Genomic DNA, 24397 nt, shown 5'->3' with positions numbered 1-24397 from the left:
CTTGATAGATTGGCCATTCTAACCATTATTTTGTAAATTCCCCAATTTATATGACCTGTCTGTGAACAGAACTCCCACTCACCTGATGAAGGAGCAACGCTCCGAAAGCTAGTGGCTTGTGCTACCAAATAAACCTGTTGGACTTTAATCTAGTGTTGTGAGACGTCATACTTGATAGATAGGACCAGCAACTGATTTTCTTTCCAGTAAAGGATGGTAAAATTAATCTGGACTTTCCTTTAGGCTTTTGCCAAGTGATATGGGTTGAGGCCTTGAATCTCTAGGGCTACTACAGCACTGACCAAGGTCCAAGAGTCACTGCACAGTGCTAGAAGAGGCCATGCAGCAGTCTAGGATGGTAGCCAAGTCTTCAGAACATCTGAATGAGACTGACTAAATATTCAAGTCTACCAAGGGTCACCGGCAGAGGGCTTGGAGCTTCTGAGGTCACCAGATTGTTATCATAAAATGGTGATAATTCCCCAATTTATACTTAATTGGTTTTATGCTGAGACAATGAGAAGTGGGAATTTTGAGAATAAAAATCTTAAATGTAATGAACAAACATCTCTTCCCTGCTCTGCTTACTGGCCAGGGAAAAGGAAATGTAGAATTGCCTCAATTTGGTCGTTGATGTCAAACTAAATGAACCCCCTAGGCAGTACCTGCAGTCAATAACCATTTGCTGCTGTTCTAGGTTTAGCTCTCTCTGCCAATGTGTGCAAGAAGATCACTGGACGCCTGACAAGTGCCATCGCCAAGCAAGAGGATGTGTCTGTCCAGCTGGAGGCCCTGGATATACTGTCTGATATGCTAAGCAGGTAACTACAGAGTATCGCAGACAAAGGAGTTCCAATTATTATTGTATGAAGAAGGAACAGTACTGTAGTAGCACACAGGTGTGGTGTTATATGGAGTAATATTCTTCATGCTGGTAAACTGACATTGTTCCAAGTATTTTTTTTAGTGGCTCACAAGGATGATACTATTAGAAGTAATTTATTCTGTGGTATAAACGAGGTGTTATCTTGTATGAGATATGCTGCAGTTAAATTCAATTGTTGTGCATATTAGATACTGGTCTATGTTAAAAAACAACAGCCATAATCATTGTGAATGTGGAGACAGGGACAATGTTGGTGAACATCCACTGAATGATGCAAAGGAGGAAATGGTGAGAAATGCTGGGATCAGTTGGCATGGGAACCTGCACGAGGTGTTATCTTATGAATTTGACACCAGATCCAGTTCGTCTGCCCAGGATGTTGTTCAGAGGTTCTTAATGTCTGAGAAGAGGTGGGGTGGGGAATGTCTGAGCATCTTTCATTTTTTTCACACTGATATGCAGTCCCAGTCCTCTGCCTGAGAAGCAATGCAAATTTAATGAAGAGACAGAGGTCGGGTGATATAGAAGGTAATAACTCTGAATCAAAAAATCATAACCACAACCCGCAAAAATCAGGCATTGTCATTTCACAAAGCACCTTGCAGAGCTACAATTTGCATGTCTATGGCATAATCACCCACCCGTTTACTGGATTGCTCCTACCAGAAAACTGATTCATAAAAAAGAAAGCAAGCTCTTATTTGCATAGACTTTTAACAAAGCAGCCCAAAATACTTCACAAGAGCGTAATCAGCCAAATAGAAATGGCAGCCAAAGGAGGTGACATTATAGCAGGTGAGCAAAAGCTTGGTCAAAGTGATAGGTTTTAAGAAACATTTGAAACAGAGAAGTGAAGAGGTTTAGAGAGGCAATTTTGGAGCTTGGGCCGATATAATTGGAGGGACCACCACCAGGTCTGGGAACAAAAGAAGTTGTTTATGCGTGAGAGGCCAGAATTGGAGGAACAAAGATCTGAGGATTATAGTGCTTTTGGAGGTTACAGAGATAGGGCTGAGACCAAGGAAGGATTAGAGCGTGAGGAGTAGAATTTGAAATTTGAGGTACTGTAGGACAGTGAAGTAACAAGAGGCATTGATGAGGGTTTCAGCTGGATCTGGGCTGAGGCAGGTGCGGAAATGAGCAATGCTATCAAGATGGAATGGTGATGGTGAGGATGGGGATGGTGAGCTTATGGAGATGGAAACTCTACTTGGTCATATATAAAATATACAGATTGCAAACTGTCTGGTTCATTCTCAGACCGTGGTCAGGGAATGGGATGAAAATGGAATTTGTTGAGGATCCCAAGACAATAGCTTTGACATTCTGAATATTTAATTGGAAGAAATGTCTGCTCATCCAGTGCTGAATGTTGCACAAAGCTTAATATAATAATTATGCTGCTTTTCTATGGCATTTCTGACATTAATGCAAAACCATCTTGAGTGGAGGACCTTTACTCATTGAAGTTTAGAGGAATAAGAAGTGATTGAAATGTGTAAGATTGAGTGGGCTTGACGAGTGAGATGCTGGAAATCTAGAACAAGGGCTACTGGTGTGACTTTTTAAAAATAAGGGTCCCCATTTAAGACTGAGATAAGGAGGAATTTGTTCTTTCAGTGTTGTTTGTGTTTGGAATTCTCATTGAGTAGTGGAGGTTGAGTCGTTGAATATATTCCAGGTTTGACAGATTTTTGACAAGGTAGTCAAAGGTTATGGGGGACAGGCAAGGAAGTACTGTTAAAGCCACAGTCCGATTAGCCATGATCTTATTGAATGGCAGAGCAGGCTCGAGGGGCCAAATAGCCCACTGGTGCTCTTATTTCGTTAACCTTATGATCCTAAGTGGCCTACAATGGCTGGCCTCATAAGCACAAATATTGGTTGTAATGAAGAGCAGCTGGTGAGCAGATCTCAGAAAGGTTCTATTCTGGGATGCACTGGATCACTTTGAGAGGAGAGCATGACCCGCATCCTAATAAATGATAAATATCTCTGTTCGTGTGGCCACACTTTGTTTGTGGAGGGTGGAAGCAGGTGTTGCTGAGATCTCTGTAGATTTCCTGTCCTGCAGGAGGAATAACGTGAGGTTGGGACTGATTCAAGGGATCCATGACCATTCAAGCTGGGCTAATGGTCTCTAAGAAATCCTAAGAAAGGTTTGGTGGTTGAGGCAGGACCAGGTATAGGAGTTGGCCTTATTCTGGTTAAGGAAGGATGGAACTGTTGTAGGTTTGTGCTGGATAAGGACCATACAATGAAGGTTCTGAGATGACCCTCTCTCATTCTACTGCAGGTGGAGGTCGTGAGGGTCAGTCTTAGAGCCTCCATCCAATCTTGCCCTGAGAGTCGGTGGCCCAGGTCACACTCCCAGGAGACACGTAAGTTTTCCACGTTGTCTGGTGCTGAGGAAGAGAGCATTGATCGGAGAGAGTGGTGGTGATACATGCAGGGCAGCTTTTATTTATTTTCAGGAAATGGGCCCTGGCATGGTTACCCATATCTAGTTGCCCTGAGCAGTTAATGGCAACATCTCCTAATGACAGTTGCTTTTACAACTGATTGGCCAGCAGGTCTCTGCAGGGGGCATTAACAGTTCACTCCTTACTGTGGGATTGTAGTCCTGTCTAGGCCAGACCAGATTAGGGGGTCAAGTTCCCTTCCCTGAACCAGTTAAGTTTTTAACAACAATCAGGCAGCTGTTGTGGTCAGTTTATCTCTGTTACAGATCATCTCAGTTCTGACAGTTTAAAAGTCACATTAGCGAAAGGTAGATCCAGAACTCTGAGTGGCTCTTGTTCCCTTTACACCTCACCCTTTTGCTGTACTTATTTTTGCTTGTATCTTGTATGTCTACCTCCAGACACACATGCTCACAAGCCCATGCTTAGCAGTTTGGAGCCTGCTACCAACACTATCCAGTGCTCCTTTGTCCCCCACTACACTGAAAAGAAAGAGTTAATTTATACAGTTTCTTTCAGAATCTCAGGTTGTCCCATTGTTCCTAATGGTCAATAACGTATGTTTTAAATCGCAGTCACTTGTGCTACCATAAACCTGGCAGCCAATTTGCACGCACAGGCGCACAATTGTAAGAGAGATAAGTGACCATTTTAACGATGGTGGTTGAGGAATACATATTGACCAGGAGAGAAGCAGTGACTTCCTCTGTACTATATGGTTTGCTTGCACCAGGGAGAAAGCTCTTGCTCTTCAAAGTAGTGCAATGACCATAAGACATAAGAGCAGAATTAGACCACTCGGCCCATCGAGTCTGCTCCGCCATTCAATTGTGGCTGATATTTTTCTCATCGCCATTCTCCTGCTTTTTCCCCATAATCCCTGACCCCCTTATTAATCAAGAACCTAACTATCTCTGTCTTAAAGACACTCAATGACCTGTCCTCCACAGCCTTCTGTGGCAAAGAGTTCCACAGATTCACCATTCTGGCTGAAGAACTCCCTCCTCCTCTGTTTAAAGGATCGTCCATTCAGCCTGAAGTTGTGCCCTCTGGTTCTAGTTTTTCCTACTAGTGGAAACAACCTCTCCACATCCACTATATCCAGGCCTTGCAGTATCCTGTAAGTTTCAATAAGATCCCCCCTCATCCTTCTAAACTCCACCGAGTACAGACCCAGAGTGCTCAACTGTTCCTCATATGACAAGCTCTTCATTCCAGGGATCACTCTGGTGAACTTTCTCTGGACCCTTTCCAAGGCCAGCACATCCTTCCTTGCATATGGGCCCAAAACTGCTCACAATATTTCAAATGGGGTCTGACCAGAGCTCTATACAACCTCAGAAGTTACATCCCTGCTCTTGTATTCTAGCCCTCTCGACATGGATGCTAATATTGCATTTGCCTTCCTAACTGCCGACTGAACCTGCATGTTAACCTTAAGAGAATCTTGAACAATCACTCCCAAGTCTTTGTGTTTCTGATTTCCTAAGCATTTTCCCATTTAGAAAATAGTCTATGCCTATTTTCCTCCTTCCAAAGTGCATAACCTCACACTTTTCCACATTGTATTCCATCTGCCACTTCTTTACCCACTCTCCTAACCTGTCCAAGTCCCTCTGCAGCCCCCTGCTTCCTCAATACTACCTGTCCCTCTACATATCTTTGTATCATCTGAAAACTTAGCAACAGTGCCTTCAGTTCTTTCCTCCAAATCGTTAATGTATGTTGTGAAAAGTTGTAGTTCCAGCACTGACCCCTGAGGCACCCCACTAGTCACCGGCTGCCATCCTGAAAAAGACCCCTTTTATCCCCACTCTCTTCCTTCTGCTAGTCAGCCAATCCTCTATCCATGCTAGGATCTTACCCTTAACACCATGGGCGCTTAACGTATTTAACAGTCTCCTATGCAGCAGCTTGTCAAGGGCCTTCTGGAAATCTAAATAAATCATGTCCACTGGTTCTCCTTTATCTAACTTTCTTGTTACCTCGTCAAAGAACTCTACTAGACTTGTCAGACATGACCTCCCCTTGACAAAGCCGTGCTGACTCAGTCCTACTTTATCATGCATTTCCAAGTACTCTGCAATCTCATCTTTAATTGTGGACTCTAAAATCTTGGTAAGAAGTCTCACAACACCAGGTTAAAGTCCAACAGGTTTGTTTGGCAGCACAAGCTTTTGGAGTCTCAGACTCCTCACTCCTCTCAACTCCTCACTCGCCTGAAGAAGGAGCCTAAAACTCTGAAAGCTTGTGCTGCCAAATAAACCTGTTGGACTTTAACCTGGTGTTGTGAGACTTCTTACTGTGCTTACCCCAGTCCAACACCGGCATCTCCACATCATCTCTAAATTCTTGCCAATGACTAAAGTCAGGCTAACCGACCTATAATTTCCTGTCTGCTGCCTCCCTCCCTTCTTAAACAGCGGTGTTACATTAGCTACTTTCCAGTCTTGTACCCTCCCTGCCTCCAGTGATTCCTGAAAGATCACCACCAATGCCTCCACAATTTCCTCAGCTATTTCTTTTAGAACTCTGGAGTGTAGTCCATCCGGTCCAGGTGATTTATCCACCTTCAGAACTTTCCGTTTTCCCAGAACCTTTTCCTTAGTGATGGCCACTACACTCACTTGTGCCCCCTGACTCTCCTGGAGCTCTGGCATCCCACTGGTGTCTTCCACCATGAAGACTGATGCAAAGTAACTATTCAGTTCCTCTACCATTGCTTTGTTTCCTAGTATTACTTCTCCAGCCTCATTTTCCAATGGTCCAATGGCTATTTTTGCCTCTCTCTTGTCTTTTATATATCGAAAAAAACTGTTCCTATCTTCTTTTATATTACTAGCTAGCTTACACTCATATTTCATCTTCTCCCCCCTTATTGCTTTTTTAGTTGTCCTCTGCTCGCTTTTAAAGGCTTCCCAATCCTCTGCCTTCCCACTAATCCTTGCCACTTTGTATGCTTTTTCTTTTGCTTTTATGCTGGCCTTGACTTTCCTCGTCAGCCATGGATGCCTCATCCTCCTTGGGATGAATTTCAGTTGTGCCTCCTGAATAACTCTCAAACTCCTGCCATTGCTGTTCCAATATCTTCCCTGCTAGGCTCCCTTTCCAATCAACTCTGGCCAGCTCCTCCCTCATGTCTTTGTAGTTACCTTTATTTAATTGTAATGCCATTACATCTGATTCCAGCTTCTCCCCCTCAAACTGTAAATTCTATCATGTTGTGGTCACTACTCCCTCAGGGTTCCTTCACCTTAAGTTCCCTAAGCAAGTCTGCCTCGTTACACATCACCAAATCCAGAATTGCCTGTTCCCTAGTAGGCTCTGATACAAGCTGCTCCAAAAAAACCATCTCTTAGACATTCACACAAATTCATTTTCTTGGGATTCACTACCTACCTGATTTCCCCCATGATTATTGTAATATTGCCTTTTTTATATGCCTTTTCTATCTCCTGATTTATGGGATCTTTCACTTCCACCTGAAAAGGCAGACTGGTAAATGTCTCATTCAAATGATAACACCTCTGACACCGCTAGCACTGCACTAGAATGTCAGGTTATGCCATGTGCTCGAGTTTCTGAAGTTGGACATAGCCTACAACGTGCAACAGAGGTGAGAGCAACAACCTACTCCTCAAATCATGGCATATTACAATTGAGGTACTATGGAAATGGGCTAGCTCGGCATCCACATCATTATTGGAGGAACTATATTAACATAGAAGAACCTTGAATGTTATTGGAACATCTTCAGTTGAGGTGTAGATATTGGGCTAGTCTCACCGCCATAGTCTTCTCTTGCGGGAGAATTAAGGGGGAAGTGCAAATCTGGCTCAAATCATTATCTAGAATGCATTGCCTGAAAGCAGGCTAAGTAGTATTTTTCGAAAGGGAATTCAATGTATACTCAAAAGGTTGTTGGGCTCTGGTGAAAGGGCAGGGAAATTGGATAGCTGCTTCAACAAACTGGCAATGATGGGCCAAATGGCCTCCTGTGCTGTGATAGATATACAAGTAGGTTTGTAAATGACTGGCATAGAGTCATCCTATACTATTCAAGGCAATACTAATTTTTTCTCTCCAGGATCTGGTTATGATCTCCAGCTGGGCTGATATTGATGAAGATCTCTTTCTGCCAATTTAAGGCAGTTTGGCACCCAGTTTGTGTGCACTAGACTGAGGGTGGTCCATAGCTGGCTGGTGTGAGAAATGGAAATGTCTCAGAGCTTTAGGTCAATATTCCCATGCTTAGAGCCGAGAGAGCCTAGTCAAACAAATGTGCTGTCCGATGCCGGTATACCTAGAACTGGGGATTCTGCATTCTGAATGTGTCTTCATGTTTCTCATTGCAGGTTGGGTGGGACCCTGATCACATTTCACTCCTCCATCTTGAGCTGTCTGCTGCCTCAGCTGTCAAGCCCAAGGCTGGCTGTTCGCAAGAGAACCATCATCGCTCTGGGGCACCTGGTCATGAGTTGCAGCAGCTGTCTCTTCTCTGAGCTAATGGATCATTTACTGGTCGAACTGTCAAAAAATGAATCTACCTCCATGACTAGAACTTATATCCAGTGCACCGGTGCCATCAGTCGACAGGCTGGACATAGAGTTGGTGAGTAACTGGCTTTAAATCTTCCCTTTTTTATTTCAGTAACTTGAAAGGATTGTTTCACGTTTTCCCTGTTATTGGACAAGCTTGCTTATGTACCCTCCACATGGACAGAATGATATATTTCAAGGATTGGCAAACCATGGACCTTTACTTCATATAATCCCCACAGTGCAGAAGGAGGCCACTCGACTCATTGAGTCTGCACTGACCACAATCCCACCCAGGCCCTATCCCCGTAGCCCCACCTATTTACTCTGCTAGTCCCCCTTACACTGAGTCAATTTAGCATGGCCAATGCAACTAACCCGCACATCTTTGGACTGTGGGAAGAAACTGGAGCACCCAGACGAAACCCACACAAACATAGGGAGAACGTGCTAACTCCACACAGACAGTGAACCAAGCTAGGAATCAAACCCGGGTCCCTGGCGCTGTGAGGCACTGTACACTTACTGAGAGCTTGCTAGAATATTGTAGAACAAGCTATGCACTGTTTCTAACTAGTGTTGCACCTAAAGCAGAATATTGTGGATGTTGGAAATTTGAAATGAAAATAGAAAATGCTAGAAAAACACAGGAGGTCTGGTAGTATCTGTGGAGAGAGAAGCAAGGTTCACATTTTGGGTTGATGACCTGTCATCACCTGAATGGAACATTAACTCTGGTCGCACTGCACAGATGCTGCCTGACCCACTGGATATTTTCAGCAGTGATATTTCATATTGTAATTGCGTTGAAGCTGTTTGATGCAATATAGGAGGAGGTTTTACTCCACGTCTAACCTGTAGTGTACCTGACTTGTGACTGTTAGAAAAAGTATCACTCTGCTATTTCACTGTATGTAACCCATGTTGTACTGCCCTGGGAGTGTTTGGAACAATTTTGAGAGAGCTTGACTCTTTTTCTAATATGTTCCTACATTCTTGGGTACAAGAGGACGTCATTCAATTCCTTGAGCCTGTCCCGCCATTCACTTAGACTATGGGTTGATCTATATCTGAACTCCATCCACTTGCCTTGGTTCCCTCATCTTTTATATGGTTGCCTAACAAAAATCTATCAATCTTGGCTTTGAAATTTTCAATTGACCCCAGCCACCTCAGCATTTTGGGAGAGAGAATTCCATCTTGTGTGAAGTAGTGCTTCCTGACATCACCTTTAAATGGCAACTCTCTTAATTTCAAGGTTATTCCTCCTTGCTCTGGTTCCCCTCACTGGAGGTCATAGTTTCTCGCTTATCATCTCTAATCAACACCTGCATTAAACCAACCTTATCTTTTATACTCTAGCCTGGTCTATGCATAATGTACTCTTAATTTAATCCTTTTAGCCCTGTTATCATTCTGGTAAATCTGCTGTACTGTTTCCATGGACAATATACCCTTCCCAAGTACAATGCCTAGAACTGAACACAGTACTCCAAAACGGAGCTTTTGTATAATTTTGCCACTTTATATCCAGTCCCTTGAGATAAAGGTCAATATTCCATTAGCTGTTCTTTTTGATTGATTTCTGTATTCCAACCCCATAATCTATCTCTTTATTTATAGTTCCCAACTTTGTGCCATTTAGAGAGCATTCTATCTATCTTGGGTCCAGTGAATGACTTTGCACTTTTCCCCACATTGAACCTCCACATTTTCCCTGCCCTTCACACACCTCACCTGGTTGTGCTTGATGATGAAGAATTTTGAATCTCCAATAATTGCATGCCTCATTTTGACAGGTACATAAAAGCCCTAAAAATTCTAAGAGCTCTCCATTGGCTAAACTAAATAAAGGCAGAGAGACTTGCATTTGTTTAGTGTCTTTCACAGTGTTAGAAAACCATAAAGCAAGCTCGCAGCCAAAATACTTAACTCACCATATGCTTCCAGTTAGAACCAATGTCTCCAAATATCAGTGATTGCAAACTAGATTATGGATCTGGAATACAATCCAAAGAGAATGAGCTAATTTGAGGTTAATTGACATCTTTAAAAAGAATCTGGGCGATCACCCATCAAAGGATTTGGCAAAATTGATGGCCCAGATGTTGCAGTCAACAGTGAAGCAGAGGTGTTCACTGCTGACTGCATTTAAAACTAAGTTTTTTACTTTTTGCATAGGTTGCAGCAATAACTTGCTCTGCTGGCTGCATTGTGGACCCATCGGTGAGGTTAGTAGGGTGGCCACGTGACATGGCACAATTCTGATGAAGATGCCCCCTTTGAGGTCTGCTTTCAGCTCCGTGATAGACAAGTGTTTGGAATGGTTTGAAATGTTTTCTTCAATGCATTTTTAATTCTAGTGTTCACCCCCAGCTTTTCCCACACCTGCACCCTCAGCTCCTTAGACCTGCTGATGTTGGGGGGAACTGTGATTGTGAATGCAATACAGATAGCTGTTAAAATATTGATCCAATTTCAGCATAGGCCCATTCAAATTCTCTCAAGTTATACAATCATCAATAAAAACGAGACAGACAATTGCCAAGAAATTTCTCTGGAGGAGACATTGTGGTAATGTCACTGGACCAGTAATCTAGAGGCCCAGGCTAGTTCTCTGTGGTAACAGGTTCAAATCCCACCTCAGTAGTTGATGGAATTTAAATTCAATTAATAAATCTGGAATATAAAATTAGTCTTGGTAATGGTGACCATTAAATGATTGTCGATTTGTTGTAAAAATCCATCTGGTTCACTAATGCCTGTTAGGGAAGGATACGTGGTCTGGCCTACGTGTGACTCCAGACCCACAGCAATGTGATTGACTCTTAACTGCCCTCTGAAATGGCTGAGCAAGCCACTCAGTTCATGGGCAGTTAGGCATGGGCAACATCCACACCATATATCCTATTAAAGAAGAAAGAAAATCCTAGGTGAATAAATGTGATTGAGCTGCCCAGGGTAATCAGCAAAATGTGATTTTCTCCCGATCCAAATGGAAGAATTACGGGAGTTCAAATGATATTGCTAACTTTTGCAACTTGTAATTAGGTGCACTCCCAGTATTCACAATTGGAACATCAAAAGTAAAGAGACATTGTGATGTACAATTAATGAATGAACAGCAAAACTGTCATGTTTGTATGGTTGGATTTGTTAAACATATTGAATAAAGTTGATACGTTTTCTATTCTGTCAATACAATGCTTATTTTCTATTCTTGTCAATGTCATGCTTTGTATTTATTTAACGGGTAAGAGATTTGTTAGGGGATATCATGGTGCTAAAATACATTAGACAAGACTCCTAGCTATAATTGCAGTTGGATGTAGTTTCTGAAAATCCAATGTAAATAATTTAGGGAAGAGAGGTGCAGGAGAGTTTTGACACTGCTGACAATTTAAAGAGCTATGCTCCTGAGCAAGCACTAAGTACTGGATTAATCGACCCAAGCTTCCTCACTGACGGCTCCCCTGGAGCCCATTCATGTGAATCGCCAGGTTTGAGTTCGAGTGGTTTCATAGAATCCCTACAGTGCAGAAAGAAGCTGTTCGGCCCATCGAGTCTGCACTGCTCTCTAACAGAGTATCTTACCCAAGCCCATCACCCTGCCCTATCCCCATAACCCCACACTTTTATCATGACTAATCCACCTAACCTACACATCTTTGGACTGTGGGAGGAAAATTGCACAGACACGGGAAGAATGGGCAGACTCCACACAGAATGTCACCCAAGGCCTGAAATGAACCCAGGTCCCTGAGGCAGCGGTGCTAACCACTGTGCCACTTTGCCACCCTCGATACCTCTCAAAGGGAACATTAGATCTGGGCCAATAGATCTTTTTGATTCACATGGGAGTTAGGAATTCAAGTTCTTTTGATCTTGCATAGGCGATAGTTTTGATGTTTGGGATAATCATGGATAATGTGTGGAAATAGCAAGCATGATGGGCTGAAAGGTCTTTTCTCATTCCAAGTTTCTTATGTTCTTGGATTTGGGCTTGAATCAACACATTTATAAATAGATTCTGTTGAACCCCCTCAGTCCCACCAACACAGTATCTTGTGTGTTTTTATTTCAGGAGAACATTTGGAGAAGATTATTCCTCTGGTTGTGAAATACTGCAATGTAGATGATGATGAGCTGCGAGAGTACTGCTTCCAGGCATTTGAGTCCTTTGTGAGAAGGTGTGTTATTGTGTGACATTCCCTCCCTCTCCTTTTTCTACTCTACCTTGATTGAAGCTCCTGGCTCAGCCAAGTGATCTGTTCCTGAACCAATCTTACTCTGTAACTATGCACCTCAAAGAGATCCTATATTTTGCTCTTCAGCGACTTCTCACTTTTCTCATTCTGCCGCTTCCCTCCTCTTGTTCCAAATCTCATTGAATGGGCAGATGTGTCTTGCAACAAGCATGCTATGCTGCCAAACTGAATAATGGATTTAGCCAGAGTCTAGACTGCAAACATCTCCTCCTTCAAGCACCATGACCTAACAGAGCATTTGCAGTCAAGAAGTTCCATTGGATTGGTCCATGATTATGCTGGAAAATACTCCCATGTTGCCTTGTGTAGTATGGCTGACCAGGAAACTCTCTCGCCACCTGCCATCAGGCATATTGGAAGGATTTACAGGATGATAATCAACCTGTTTCACCACATTATGAGCCTTCTGAGGCCATCAAGTTCTGAGTGAGACTTTCACACAAGCTTCAGGCCTAGAGGTCGGGACACCACTGCATCACAAGACTTCCTGCCTCTACTGGCACAGTATCGCAAAATGAGTGGGGGGAGGGCGGGTGTTGGTTTGTGATAGTTTGCCGACTGGTACAAGGTTTTTACTGAATTAAGATTGGAACCTTCATGATCTAGCAAGTTTGTGCAACATTGGAACTGACACTTGTGTGTTGCACCATTTCCACTTTACTCCAACTTTCTTGGATCTTTTCCACAGGATGCTGCTTATTGGCAAAATTCATTGTCATGTGGGCTTTTGTGCCATTCTGGTTCCTTGTTTTCTCTCTCTGTCACTTGTAGCAAGCACTTGAGCTTGTTTCGCTGTACTCCCACTCTTTGCTGTCTCTCCTTTGCCAAGTTCCCAGGGTCATGACATTGCACATAGTAATCTCCACGGAAGGTAGAAGCAATCACAGTTAATTGATAGTAAGGAAATAGAAGAGAAAATCTCTTTTATGTAAAAGATAATGGGAAAGGAATTTGTTTGCGTAGTACATAAGTTCCCCCAGGGTAGCTGTGCTGTGATCTGTTACCTGTGTGGCCCACGCTGCTTTCTTTAGTGATTCCTTGTTGAAGAATTTCCTGCAGGTAGTGGTGGGCCGCATGCTGCCAGTCACAGTGAATCAACACAAATTATACGTTCAAAGCTTGGGGATGTCCAGCATATGTTAACCCATTTCCAGGGATCCTGTGCTTTCTTTGTTAACTTGGCGAGTCAGTTATCCTGTTTCCAACCAAGTACGTAAGCTGTGTGTTCCACGCAACATCCTTGTCCATTCAACAACTCTGTACAGATAGGAATTGTCATCTCTGTGCCTATTTACATCTGTGAAAAAGAGATTGGTCATAATGGATGTTTCTTGTTTTGAGGATGATGAGGCTTTAGAACAGGTAGAAAACAGATTCACTCAGATGCTGTCTGGTCTGAGGAAATACAAATGTGAAGACAGACTTGGAAAAAATTAAGTTTTTCTGTGATCAAGCAATGCAGACTATCAATAAGGTAATGGAATTGTTTAAAGGATGGAGCAGGGTACAAATAAGCAGACAGTTTCTGAAACTTTGAGAGGTCAAGGACTGTAGATCATAGATACAACAGTGAAACTGCTTCGTAGAGTAACTTTGACTTGTACGTAAAATGGAAAATAGCAGTTCCATGTTTTTCATTCTCTTGATTTTCATTACCACTCAGTATCACCCCCAGCCGGTTGTGAGATTGTGGAAGGGTTAGTGAAAGGGGCAATAATTACGTCGGGGTTCAAGATTTGTTTGGATAGGTGGTTGTAGGGTTACGGGAACAAGATGTGTAAATATGATTAGATCTGTTTGTTCAAGTGGAAGGTTAAATACTGACAAATATTAGTTGGGCTGATTGGCACCGTTCCACATTCTAACTTCTACTTGGTGATATACTTGGGCAAATTTTAGTAGCCAGCCACTGTCTCAACTGAATCAAAGACCAGGAATTAACTATGGAACCTTCGTGCTCCGTATCAATCACCCCGTAAGGAGTGTTCACTTACTGAGGTATTAGGAATGGGAGCTTGTGGTCTTCTATTTTTAGCTTGGCCATCAATGCCATTTTGTTCCATTTATCTTGCCTCAGTATTGGACCATTAAAAGCCACTGTCCTGTATTCTGCAATCCTGACTATTTGATGACCTTTTAACTCCTGCTAGATTCTGATTGAGGTGTACTGGGCTTTGAACAATAAGCCACCCTGGTGTGGACAGAAAGCACTAGTTTGATACTGAGGAGCCTGGTCAAACAATTAAACCCAAAACCACCAACTGCTACGTAAGTCTTACTGTTTGTCCGTGGCCAAACATAATTTATTGTTTTTGTGCTTATTCTTAAGGTGTCCAAAGGAGATGTCCCTTCACATCCCTGCTATGATTGGACTGTGCCTCAAATATATCACATATGATCCCAATTACAACTACGACCAGGATGAGGATGATGAGGATGCCATGGAAACAGACAAGGGTGATGAAGAAGAGGATCAAGGTCAGTGCTTCGAAATGTTAAATGTGATCTTGATGACTTGCAGAGGGAAATGTAATGTAGATGACACTGGCTGGACTGCTGTCTCTAATGGGGGAAACAGAAAGGTGGAAAACCCTATTGCATGTCCTTACTACCTGCAAGATATTAATGATATCAGCTTCACCACTGGCTGAGCAGGTTTATCTAGCAAATGGCTAACTAGGAAGGCCCTGCATTAATTATTAATCCGAACTGAGTTGGTTAATCTTGCTGTGGTTGACCTGGCCAGGGTTAACAACCTTGGCAGCTAGTTGGAAGTAGTCTGTGTGGAAACCAGAGGAAGAGGGGATCAAGATTTGCTGTGATGTGCCCCCATTCCCCAGTTCACACATTAATAAATTACACTTTGAGGTATCCAAAATTAATAGTGCCTGTGATACTAAACCCCAGGAAGGAATCAGCACTTTTTGGGGGAGCATAAGAACAGAGATAGCCTTTCAGCTCCTCAAATCTATTCCGCCATTCTTGGCACATCTGTACTTCAACCCCATTTACCTGCCTTTAGCCTGATCGGCTGACCAGGCAAAATTCTGGCCAGCTGAGTCTTGAAGTTCAATTGGCCCAGGGGAGTGAGTTGGACACCACCCTTGGTTTGAAAAACTGTTTCCTGTTTATATTTATGTTCCTCAATGGTCCAGCTCTAATTCCCCCTTGTTCTACATTCCTCGCAGAGGAAAGGGGGAAATAAAGAGACTCTCAGTGATGTCTTTAGATTGGAACTGAGTTGAGCAATTTGTTAATTAATTGAGGTAGGAAAAAGGTTAAAAGGGCACCTAGAAAGTAACGGTAACATTGGGCAGAGTCAATATGGAATAATGAAAGGGGGATCATGTTTGACAAACCTATTGCAGCTTTTTGATGATGTAACTAGCAGAGTAGATGAGTAAACCAGTGCATGTGGCTTATTTGGATTTTCAGAAGACTTGGAAAAAATTCACACAAAGGTTAATAAGTAAAATTAGAGTGTATAGACTTGGGGGTAATATACTGCCATAGATTGAGAACTGGTTAACAGACAGAATAAATGGGTCATTCTCTGTGACAAGTGGCAACCGCAAGGATCAGTGCTTGGGCTCCAGCTATTCTTCATCTATTTCAATGACTTGAGTGTGGGACCAAATGTAATCTTTCCAGGTTTGTTGACGACGCAAATATGAGTTGTGAGGACGATGCAAGAGGCTTCAAGGTGATTAGACAGAATAAATAAGTGGGCAAGAAAATGACAGATGGAATATAATGTGAAAAAATGTGAAGTTATCCACTTGGGTACAATAGAGAAAAAAATTGTTTCTTAAATGGTGTGAGATTAGGAGGTGTTGATGTCCAAAGGGACCTGAGTGTCATGAGTCACTGTAAGCCAGCATGCAAGTGTAACAAGCAATTAGGAAAGTAAATAGTATGTTCTTGTTGTACAAGAGCCTTGGTGAGACCAAATCTGAATGGAACATTTTGTACAGTTTTAGTCATCTTACCGTGGGAAGGATATACTTTCCATGGAGGGAGTGCAACAAAGGTTCACCGGACTAACTCCTGGGATGGAAGTATTATCCTATGAGGAGGGATTGAGGATTCTGAGACAGTATTCACTAGAGTTTAGAAGAACGAGAGGTGATCTCATTAAAACTTACAAAATTAGAATTGCATTTCCTCAAGGGTGAAAACTAATGATTAAAAATTTGAAAGCAGTGTAAAATTTGGTTGAATTTAACTGATTTTGGTTCGTGACATAACTTTTCCAAAAAATATAGAAAATTAAAATGGGCAAATACAGTGCTGCCAGACAACTCCATTTTATCATCCCCAATATTTGTTGAGGTGTGAGAAGTAACATAATTAGTGTTAGTTTTGAAATAGTGTTGATAAAATTCCAGAAACAACTTTATTGAGCATGTGGAAAGGAAAGAGCGTATGGATTCCATTTATTTTCCAAGACTGAAACTAAAATGTAACCAAAATTTTTGAGAGCAAAGCTTTCAGCTCTGTTTTAAGCATCATATTTTTCTTTTAAAAAAAAGACACAGACTTGTGGTTTAGAGGTGATTATCAAGTAATCACTGGGTGCCATAATAGCCCTTTCAACTCTGAGGTTAGTGTTCAGATCTAGCCCACATTGTCTTTTCAAATGTAACCTGGGGTATTGAGAACCAAGGTTAAATGTAGCTCAGCTTGTCAGGGACTTGGGTTTAAATGCCTTCCAACTAATGTGGATAAAAATGTCTCTCCTCACTGCTTGCTGTAAAGATGCTGAATTATACATTTTGGGAGATCTCAGCTCCATTTCTACCAGGATTAGACTTCCAAATAATTTGCTTTAAAGTGACTATCTCCATTTCAAATAGGTGTTAAGGATGTTCGCTGTTGACTTCAATTTTGCCAGACTCCTTGAAACCACATTTGGCTTTAGATTGATGTGCTGGCCTCCCTCATTATTGAGGATGGGACTATTTGTGGAGTTGTCTCCTACAGCTAGTTGTTTAATTGTCCACCGCCATTCATGACTGGATGTGGCAGGACTCCAGAGCTTTTACCTGATCCATTGGTTGTGGGATTGCTTAGCTGTGTACATCTCATGCTCCTCTTTCACTGTTTAGCATGCAAGTTGTGTTATATCTTCACTGGATTTACACCTTATTTTAGGTGTAGGTGGTTAGCACTGCTGCCTCTCAGCGCCAGGGACCTGGGTTCAATTCTGGCCTCTGGTCACTGTCTGCACCTTCTCCCCGTGTCTGTGTGGGTTTCCTCTGGGTACTTTGGTTTCCTTCCACAGTCTGAAAGACGTGTTGGTTAGGTACATTGGCCATGCTAAATTCTCCCTCAGTGTACCCGAACAGGTGCTGGAGTGTAGCGACTAGGGGATTTTCACAGTAATTTCATTGCAGTGTTAATGTAAGCCTACTTGTGACATTAATAAATGAACTTTAAAGGTGTACCTGGTACTGCTCCTGGACTGCCCTCCAGTACTCTTCATTGAACCAGGGTTGATCTCCTGTTGGTAATGGTAAAATGAGGGAACTAAGAGGTACAGATTGTGGTTGAATATGGTTCTGTTGCTGCTCATAGAATCCCTAGAGTGCAGAAGGAGGCCATTCAGCCCATCGAGTCTGCACTGGCAACAATCCCAGCCATACCCTATCCCTGCAACCCCACATATTTACCCTACTAATTCCCCTGACACCAAGGGCAATTTAGCATGGCCAAAAAGCCTAACCTGCACATCTTTGGTGTGCGGGAGGAAACTGGAGCGCCCAGAGGAACCCCACACAGACCTGAGAGCGTGCAAATTCCACATAGTCACCAGAGGCTGGAATTGAACCCGGGTCCCTGGCACTGTGAGGCAGCAATGCTGACCACTGCTGATGGCCCACAGCGCCTCAGGATGCCCATTTTTGAGCTGCTAAATCTGTTCTGACCCACAGCACAATGGAGAATAGCCTCTGTGTGAAGAGTGGTCTTTGTCTTCAAAAGGATTGTATGGTGGTTACTCCTAGCTATATGTCATGGACACATGCACCTTCAAGAGGTAGAATGGTGAGGAGATGGTCCAGTAGGTTCATTCTTTTTATTGGTTCCCTCTAGCAGCTATGTCTTTCAGAACGCAGCCAACTCGGTGAATGTTTGTGATACCTGCCATTCTTGGTGATGGACAGTGAAGTCCCCCACCCAGAGTACATTCTGTGCCCTTGCTATCCTCCGTGCTTTTTCCAAATGATGTTCAATGTGGAAAAGTGTTGATTCATCAGCACACAGAGGGCAGTGGGTGGTAACCATCAGAACCTTTCCATGCTTACATTTGATCTGATGCCTTAATCATAGAATCATAGAACCCTACAGTGCAGAAAGAGGCCATTCGGCCCATCGAGTCTGCACCGACCACAATCCCACCCAGGCCCTACCCCCATATCGCTATATATTTTATCCACTAATCCCTCTAACCTACGCATCTCAGGAAACTAAGGGGCAATTTTATCATGGCCAATCAACCTAACCCGCACATCTTTGGACTGTGGGAGGAAACCGGAGCACCCGGAGGAAACCCACGCAGACACGAGGAGAATGTGCAAACTCCACACAGACAGTGACCCGAGCTGGGAGTCGAACCCAGGTCCCTGGAGCTGTGAAGCAGCAGTGCTAACCACTGTGCTACCGTGCCGCCCCTGACTGAAGACTGAATGGGGTCCAGAATCAATGTTGAGGATTTCCAGAGCCACACTCTTCTGACTGTATACCACTGTGTTGCTCTGCTGGGTCTTTTGATAGGACAGGACATAGCTAGAGGTGGTGGCATGATTCAGTATTACTATGTCTGGCTGTTGTTTGAATTCTAAGGGACAGCTCTCCAAATTTTGGCACCAACCCCCAGTTAATAAGAGGTACTCTGCAGGGTCAATAGTTGTGTGTGCTATTGTTGTTTCTGGTGCCGAGGCCAATGCCAGGTTGTCTATCCATTTTTATTCCTTTTTGACTTTTCTGTAGAAATTTAGTGCAGCTGAGTGGCCTCCAAGGGCATTCAAAAGTCAGCCACATTGTTGTGGTTCTGGAGTCTCGTGTAGGCCAGATTGGGTAAGGATGGCAGATTTCCTTCCCTAAAGGATATTGGTGAACAAGGTGGGATCTTACGACAATTGATGGTAGCAATGGTGACAGGAGACGGAAACTATTTTTCTGTTCCAGAAGTTTTTAAAACATTATTAATTAATTGAATTTAAATTCCACCCGCTATGGGGATTTGAACCCATGTCCCCAAGGCTGCTGAAATACCGGTCCAGTGACATCACCACTAGACCACTATCTCCTGCTACGGATTCCTTGATAATAAATTCCAGTATTTTCCTAATGGTAGACGTTCGGCTAACTGGCCTAATCTGCCGGCACGTATGCAGAATATCGGGAATTTTTGTAAGATTACAATCTGTGAATCCACTACCTCTGTAAATAATGTAGAGAGTGCTCACCGTGTACCTACCATCGGCTTTGATCTGAGAATGCTTGATGGTGCAGCATAGGGAAAGCTTGACTTTTGCTTATTTCTGTGTTGTACTTAACCTGCGAGTTATTGTGCCTACAGTGGGGAAAATGCTCCCTTCCCTTTGCACTGACCGACCATACCACACCTTGATCACAACAGAAATTGAAACAAAAGTGGGGAATAAGGGGAAGTAAAACCGTTCATGCTGACAGGTTTCGTCAGCTGATTAAACTCCAATACCCATGTGTGCACTTGAAAGATTCTTGAGCCGTGTTTCCTGCCAACTTCAACTCTCTCGGCTTGGGTGTGTGGGGTGGATCCCAATGAAGAGTGATTCTGCTCTCCAGACCCATCGAACACACACTGCACCAGTGTGGATTCTCACTAACTTGGTTTGGGACTCTGTTTAGAAAGTTGATGTTCTTCACAAATCCAGCTGACACAAACCTAAATGCCAACCTCATTTTTGGGATGACTAGATTTTCCATGTGATGGGGCCATGACCCTGTCTACCCCTCACCTCCCCAAACAAACGAAGGAAGAAAGATTTACACTTTTGTAGTGCTTTGCATAACCTCAGGATACCCCAAAGTATTTCACAGCCAATGGAGTACTTTTGAAATGTGTCCCTTGTTGTAAGGTAGGAAATAAGGTAGGCAATTTGAGTACAGCAAAACCCGCAAGCAGCAATGAGATTAATAAACAGATCATCCGTTGTAATGATTTTAGTTGAGAGATAAATTTTGGTCTCTGACAGTAAGGAGATCTCCATGCTGCTTTGGCCCTAAAGGAAAATAACCATCTTGGCATATTACACTGTTGGACTGCATTGTTCTTAACCCAGAAATATTTTGAGGAAGTCAGACTTGGCCAAGTGCTGTAGGAAGGGGTTTGATGCCTTTGTAGGCCATGGACCTCATTGTGTTTCCTGTGCTCGCCCCAGATAGTGAAGAGGAGTACACAGACGATGACGACATGAGCTGGAAGGTGCGTCGAGCTTCCACCAAGTGCTTAGATGCTATCGTGAGCACGAGGCATGAGATGCTGCAGGAGTTTTACAAGACGGTCTCGCCGGCCCTAATTGGGCGATTCAAGGAGCGAGAGGAGAATGTGAAGGCTGACATATTTCACGCCTATGTCTCTCTCCTGAAGCAGACCAAACCAGTCCAGAGCTGGCTGCAGACTGCGGATGCCCTGGGACAGGGAGACATGCCCCTAATGATGCTCCAACTCCAAGTGAGTATTTTCTATAGGTGGGTATTATTCCCCAGTTTCCTCTCCTTCCCTTAGCAATAGACTGCCCTTGTAAAACATTCATACAGCAGCTGCATGAGAGTAGAGAACACCATACCTCACTCTTTCCTTCTGATCTCAGGGACACTGAGACCAGGCACAGTGGTCTGTCCCTGACTGAGATTACTAACACAGCAGAGATTGGATCAATCCTAGGTAGTTACCAAACTGGCAATGTAAGGCTGCCAGGGAGCGGCATATGTGGTAACAGGTTGTATGTTATAGGCATAGTAATAGGTTGATACTAAATTATTCACAGGGCAATAATGGCACAAATGGTGGGGGGGGGGGGGGGTGCAGGGGTGCAGGTGGAGGGGCATTGGTTGGCATGGAGACAATGAGGGGCCATGGAGGAGTTGGGGGAGAGAATGAGATGGCATGTATGGTGCCTGGGGAATCTGGGGGTTGGGGAGGTGGAGGTTATAAGACTGATTTATGTTTTATTGGGGTTGTTTTTGCAACTGGGACAAAATGCTGGGTTACTGAGGCCAGTCTTTCACCCAGCCCATCTCGGCAGTCCCTGTGTTGCCTCTGAATTCTTTCTGTGGGTGACAAACGTGACTCCTGTTAACACCGGCCCCCACCACAAATGAAAATTTGACCATCGGAGGCCCCTAAGTTTGGTTTGCGGAGCTGGGATTTTCCCAACTCTGTGCCCCTGATGCAGGAGCAAAGATTCAGGCCTATGTAATTGTATGTGGTGTCTTCTGAAATTAAATCAACAGATTATTGTGTAATAATTGATACTTTTAAATGTTTTCTCTCCTCCTCCATATTCCCACTCATATATATGTGTATACCCTCTCCCTTTCTTTTTCCTCTGCCTCCTCCTCATATCCCTTACCCTGCAGGTACCTAGTATCGTGAAAGCTTTGCATAAGCAGCTCAAGGAGAAAAGTATGAAGACTCGACAAGGCTGTTTCAACCTCCTCACCGAATTGGCCAGTGTCCTACCCGGAGGCTTATCAGAACATATACCAGCCTTGGTACCAGGTATGAACAATGGCAGCAGTGGGTGCAGAGAAACTCAAAACAGTACATCTCCTAGGGTTGGTAAGGAATGCACCAACAGGCCATATTTTCAGAAAAGTGGGACACTGCTCCCTTCCCCAAAGCTTCAGTATCCCACAAATTCTGAATTCCTGCTCTCATGCACGTTGCTATCTGGAGTGCCAAGCAGAGGGCCAGTTTTCCAAACTTCCCCACCAGAGGAATTAGGAACAAGAGATAAAAGTTCAAAGGAGTATAGACCTTGGTGGTACCAATAAAATAGAAATCTGAAAGGTTGCAGTGTGAGAAGGTGATATGAGGCTAGAAAGCGTTGTGTACCAAATGAATTGCTTTGTCCATGTACCTTTTTGATGCATGTGGGATGTTTCCTATTAGAGGAATTGAAGTTCTGGATGGACTTAGGTTTTATAAAAAACTTGTGGAGAAGTACTTATTTGAATGCTCAGTTACAGTAAACTAATCCAATTTTCTTTATTTTACAGGCATTATTTACTCTCTCACTGACAAATCGAGTACTTCAAACATGAAGATTGATGCACTGACCTTCTTTCATGTCATCCTTTGCAATCATCCCCCAGAAGTGTTCCACCCCCACATCAAGACATTGTTGCCACCAACAGTAGCCTGCATTAGCGATCCATTCTATAAGATCACTTCCGAGGCCTTGCTGGTGACTCAGCAACTTATAGAGGTGATTCGACCACTAGGCAAGCCTTGTTCATTTGACGCTAAGCCTTATGTGAAGGATTTGTTTAGTAGCACTTTAAAGAGATTGAAAGCATCTGACATCGACCAAGAAGTGAAGGAGAGAGCGATAGCCTGCATGGGACAGATCATTTGTAATCTTGGAGACAACCTAGGTGCTGACCTGAACCCCACATTGCAGATTTTCCTTGAACGACTGAAAAATGAGATCACAAGACTGACCACCGTCAAAACCTTGACCCTGATTGCAAGCTCTCCTTTAAAAATTGACCTGCGCCCAATTCTTGGTGAGGGTGTCCCGATCCTGGCCTCTTTTCTCAGGAAGAACCAGCGTGCATTAAAACTCAGCACCCTAGCTGCACTGGATATTCTGGTTAAGAATTATGGTGACAGTCTCAAGCCGGTGATGATCGAATCAGTCTTAAAGGAGATGCCAACCTTGATTGGGGAGAGTGACATGCATGTCTCTCAGATGGCCATCACCTTCCTGACGTCACTGGCCAAAGTCTATCCATCGTCGGTGTCTAAGATTGGTGGGTCAATATTAACAGAACTGTTCAACCTTGTTCGCTCACCACTGCTCCAAGGAGGGGCGCTGAATGCCATTTTAGATTTCTTCCAGGCTTTGGTGGTATCCAAGACTCCCAACATGGGCTACATGGAGCTCCTCAAGCAGCTGACAGGAACCATCTATTCATCAGCTCAACCAGGTGGTGGCGTGGTTTTGCACAAACAAGCTTATTACTCTGTGGCTAAATGTGTAGCTGCACTTACCTCAGCTTGTCCAAAGGATGCCAGTACGGTGGTGAACCAGTTTGTCCAAGACGTGAAGAACCCCAAATCTTCTGACTCAGTCCGTTTGCTGGCTCTACTTTCTTTAGGCGAGATAGGCCGCACCATGAACTTGGGTGCACAAAAGGAGCTTAAGGTGGTCATTCTTGAAGCGTTTTCGTCACCTAGTGAGGAAGTGAAGTCAGCTGCCTCCTATGCATTAGGAAACATCAGTGTGGGAAACCTCAGCGAATATCTTCCTTTCATGCTGAAAGAGATCAGCAGTCAGCCCAAGCGACAGTACCTGTTGCTGCACTCGTTGAAAGAGGTGATCAGCTCTTCCCCAGCGGATAGTTTGAAACCTCACGTCCAGGACATTTGGGCCTTGCTGTTCAAAAATTGCGAGTGTGCTGAAGAGGGGACTCGGAATGTGGTGGCCGAATGTTTAGGAAAATTAACCCTCATTGACCCAACCCACCTGCTGCCCAGGCTGAAGAAACAACTCACATCAGGTAAATATGGGAACAAGTTTTTTGTGGAACAGGACAAATCCAAAGTTTTAAAAAGTATTTTTATATATAATTTTTCATGCCCTCACAACATCTCAAAGGACTTCACAGCCAATGAGGTAGTTTTGAAGTGTAAAATGCAGTCATCAAATGCAAGAACACACAAACAATGATTTGAAGAAAGTTGTTCATTTAAGTGTTTCAAACTTTGAATGCCTCCACAGGTTCAGCCTATGCTCGAAGTACAGTGGTGACTGCTGTCAAGTTTACAATTTCAGACCATCCACAGGGGATTGATCCGCTGCTGAAAGGCTGTATAGGTGAGTCTGGCAACTGAGAAGTGGCTCCTGCCAGTAGGTACAAAGTAAGAGAGGGCAGTGACCAATTCCCCTCTCCTGACAGCCTTGTGATAAAGACACCAACCATCATAGTGCTGAAACATACAGGCCATGAGGTCCCAGATTCAACCC

General features: G+C 43.5%; 1 protein-coding gene across 2 annotated transcripts in view; it reads left to right on the top strand.

Annotated features, from left to right (window-relative positions):
• Nucleotides 1-24397, top strand: part of LOC144489017 (cullin-associated NEDD8-dissociated protein 1-like) — a 49132-nt gene that overhangs the window by 14281 nt on the left and 10454 nt on the right. The window contains exons 4-11 of one of the 2 annotated variants that reach the window (XM_078206965.1): nucleotides 698-821; nucleotides 7704-7960; nucleotides 11972-12077; nucleotides 14485-14633; nucleotides 20582-20874; nucleotides 21783-21924; nucleotides 22425-23930; nucleotides 24152-24247. In XM_078206965.1, coding sequence (XP_078063091.1) covers nucleotides 698-821; nucleotides 7704-7960; nucleotides 11972-12077; nucleotides 14485-14633; nucleotides 20582-20874; nucleotides 21783-21924; nucleotides 22425-23930; nucleotides 24152-24247 — 2673 coding nt within the window. Of the gene's footprint in view, nucleotides 1-697; nucleotides 822-7703; nucleotides 7961-11971; nucleotides 12078-14484; nucleotides 14634-20581; nucleotides 20875-21782; nucleotides 21925-22424; nucleotides 23931-24151; nucleotides 24252-24397 lie in introns of both variants that reach the window. The other variant, XM_078206966.1, reaches the window with a different exon arrangement.

This window comes from Mustelus asterias, unplaced genomic scaffold (assembly GCF_964213995.1).
Source record: "Mustelus asterias unplaced genomic scaffold, sMusAst1.hap1.1 HAP1_SCAFFOLD_1925, whole genome shotgun sequence".
Lineage (NCBI taxonomy): Eukaryota > Metazoa > Chordata > Chondrichthyes > Carcharhiniformes > Triakidae > Mustelus > Mustelus asterias.
This window is presented reverse-complemented; position numbering and strand designations above follow the sequence as displayed.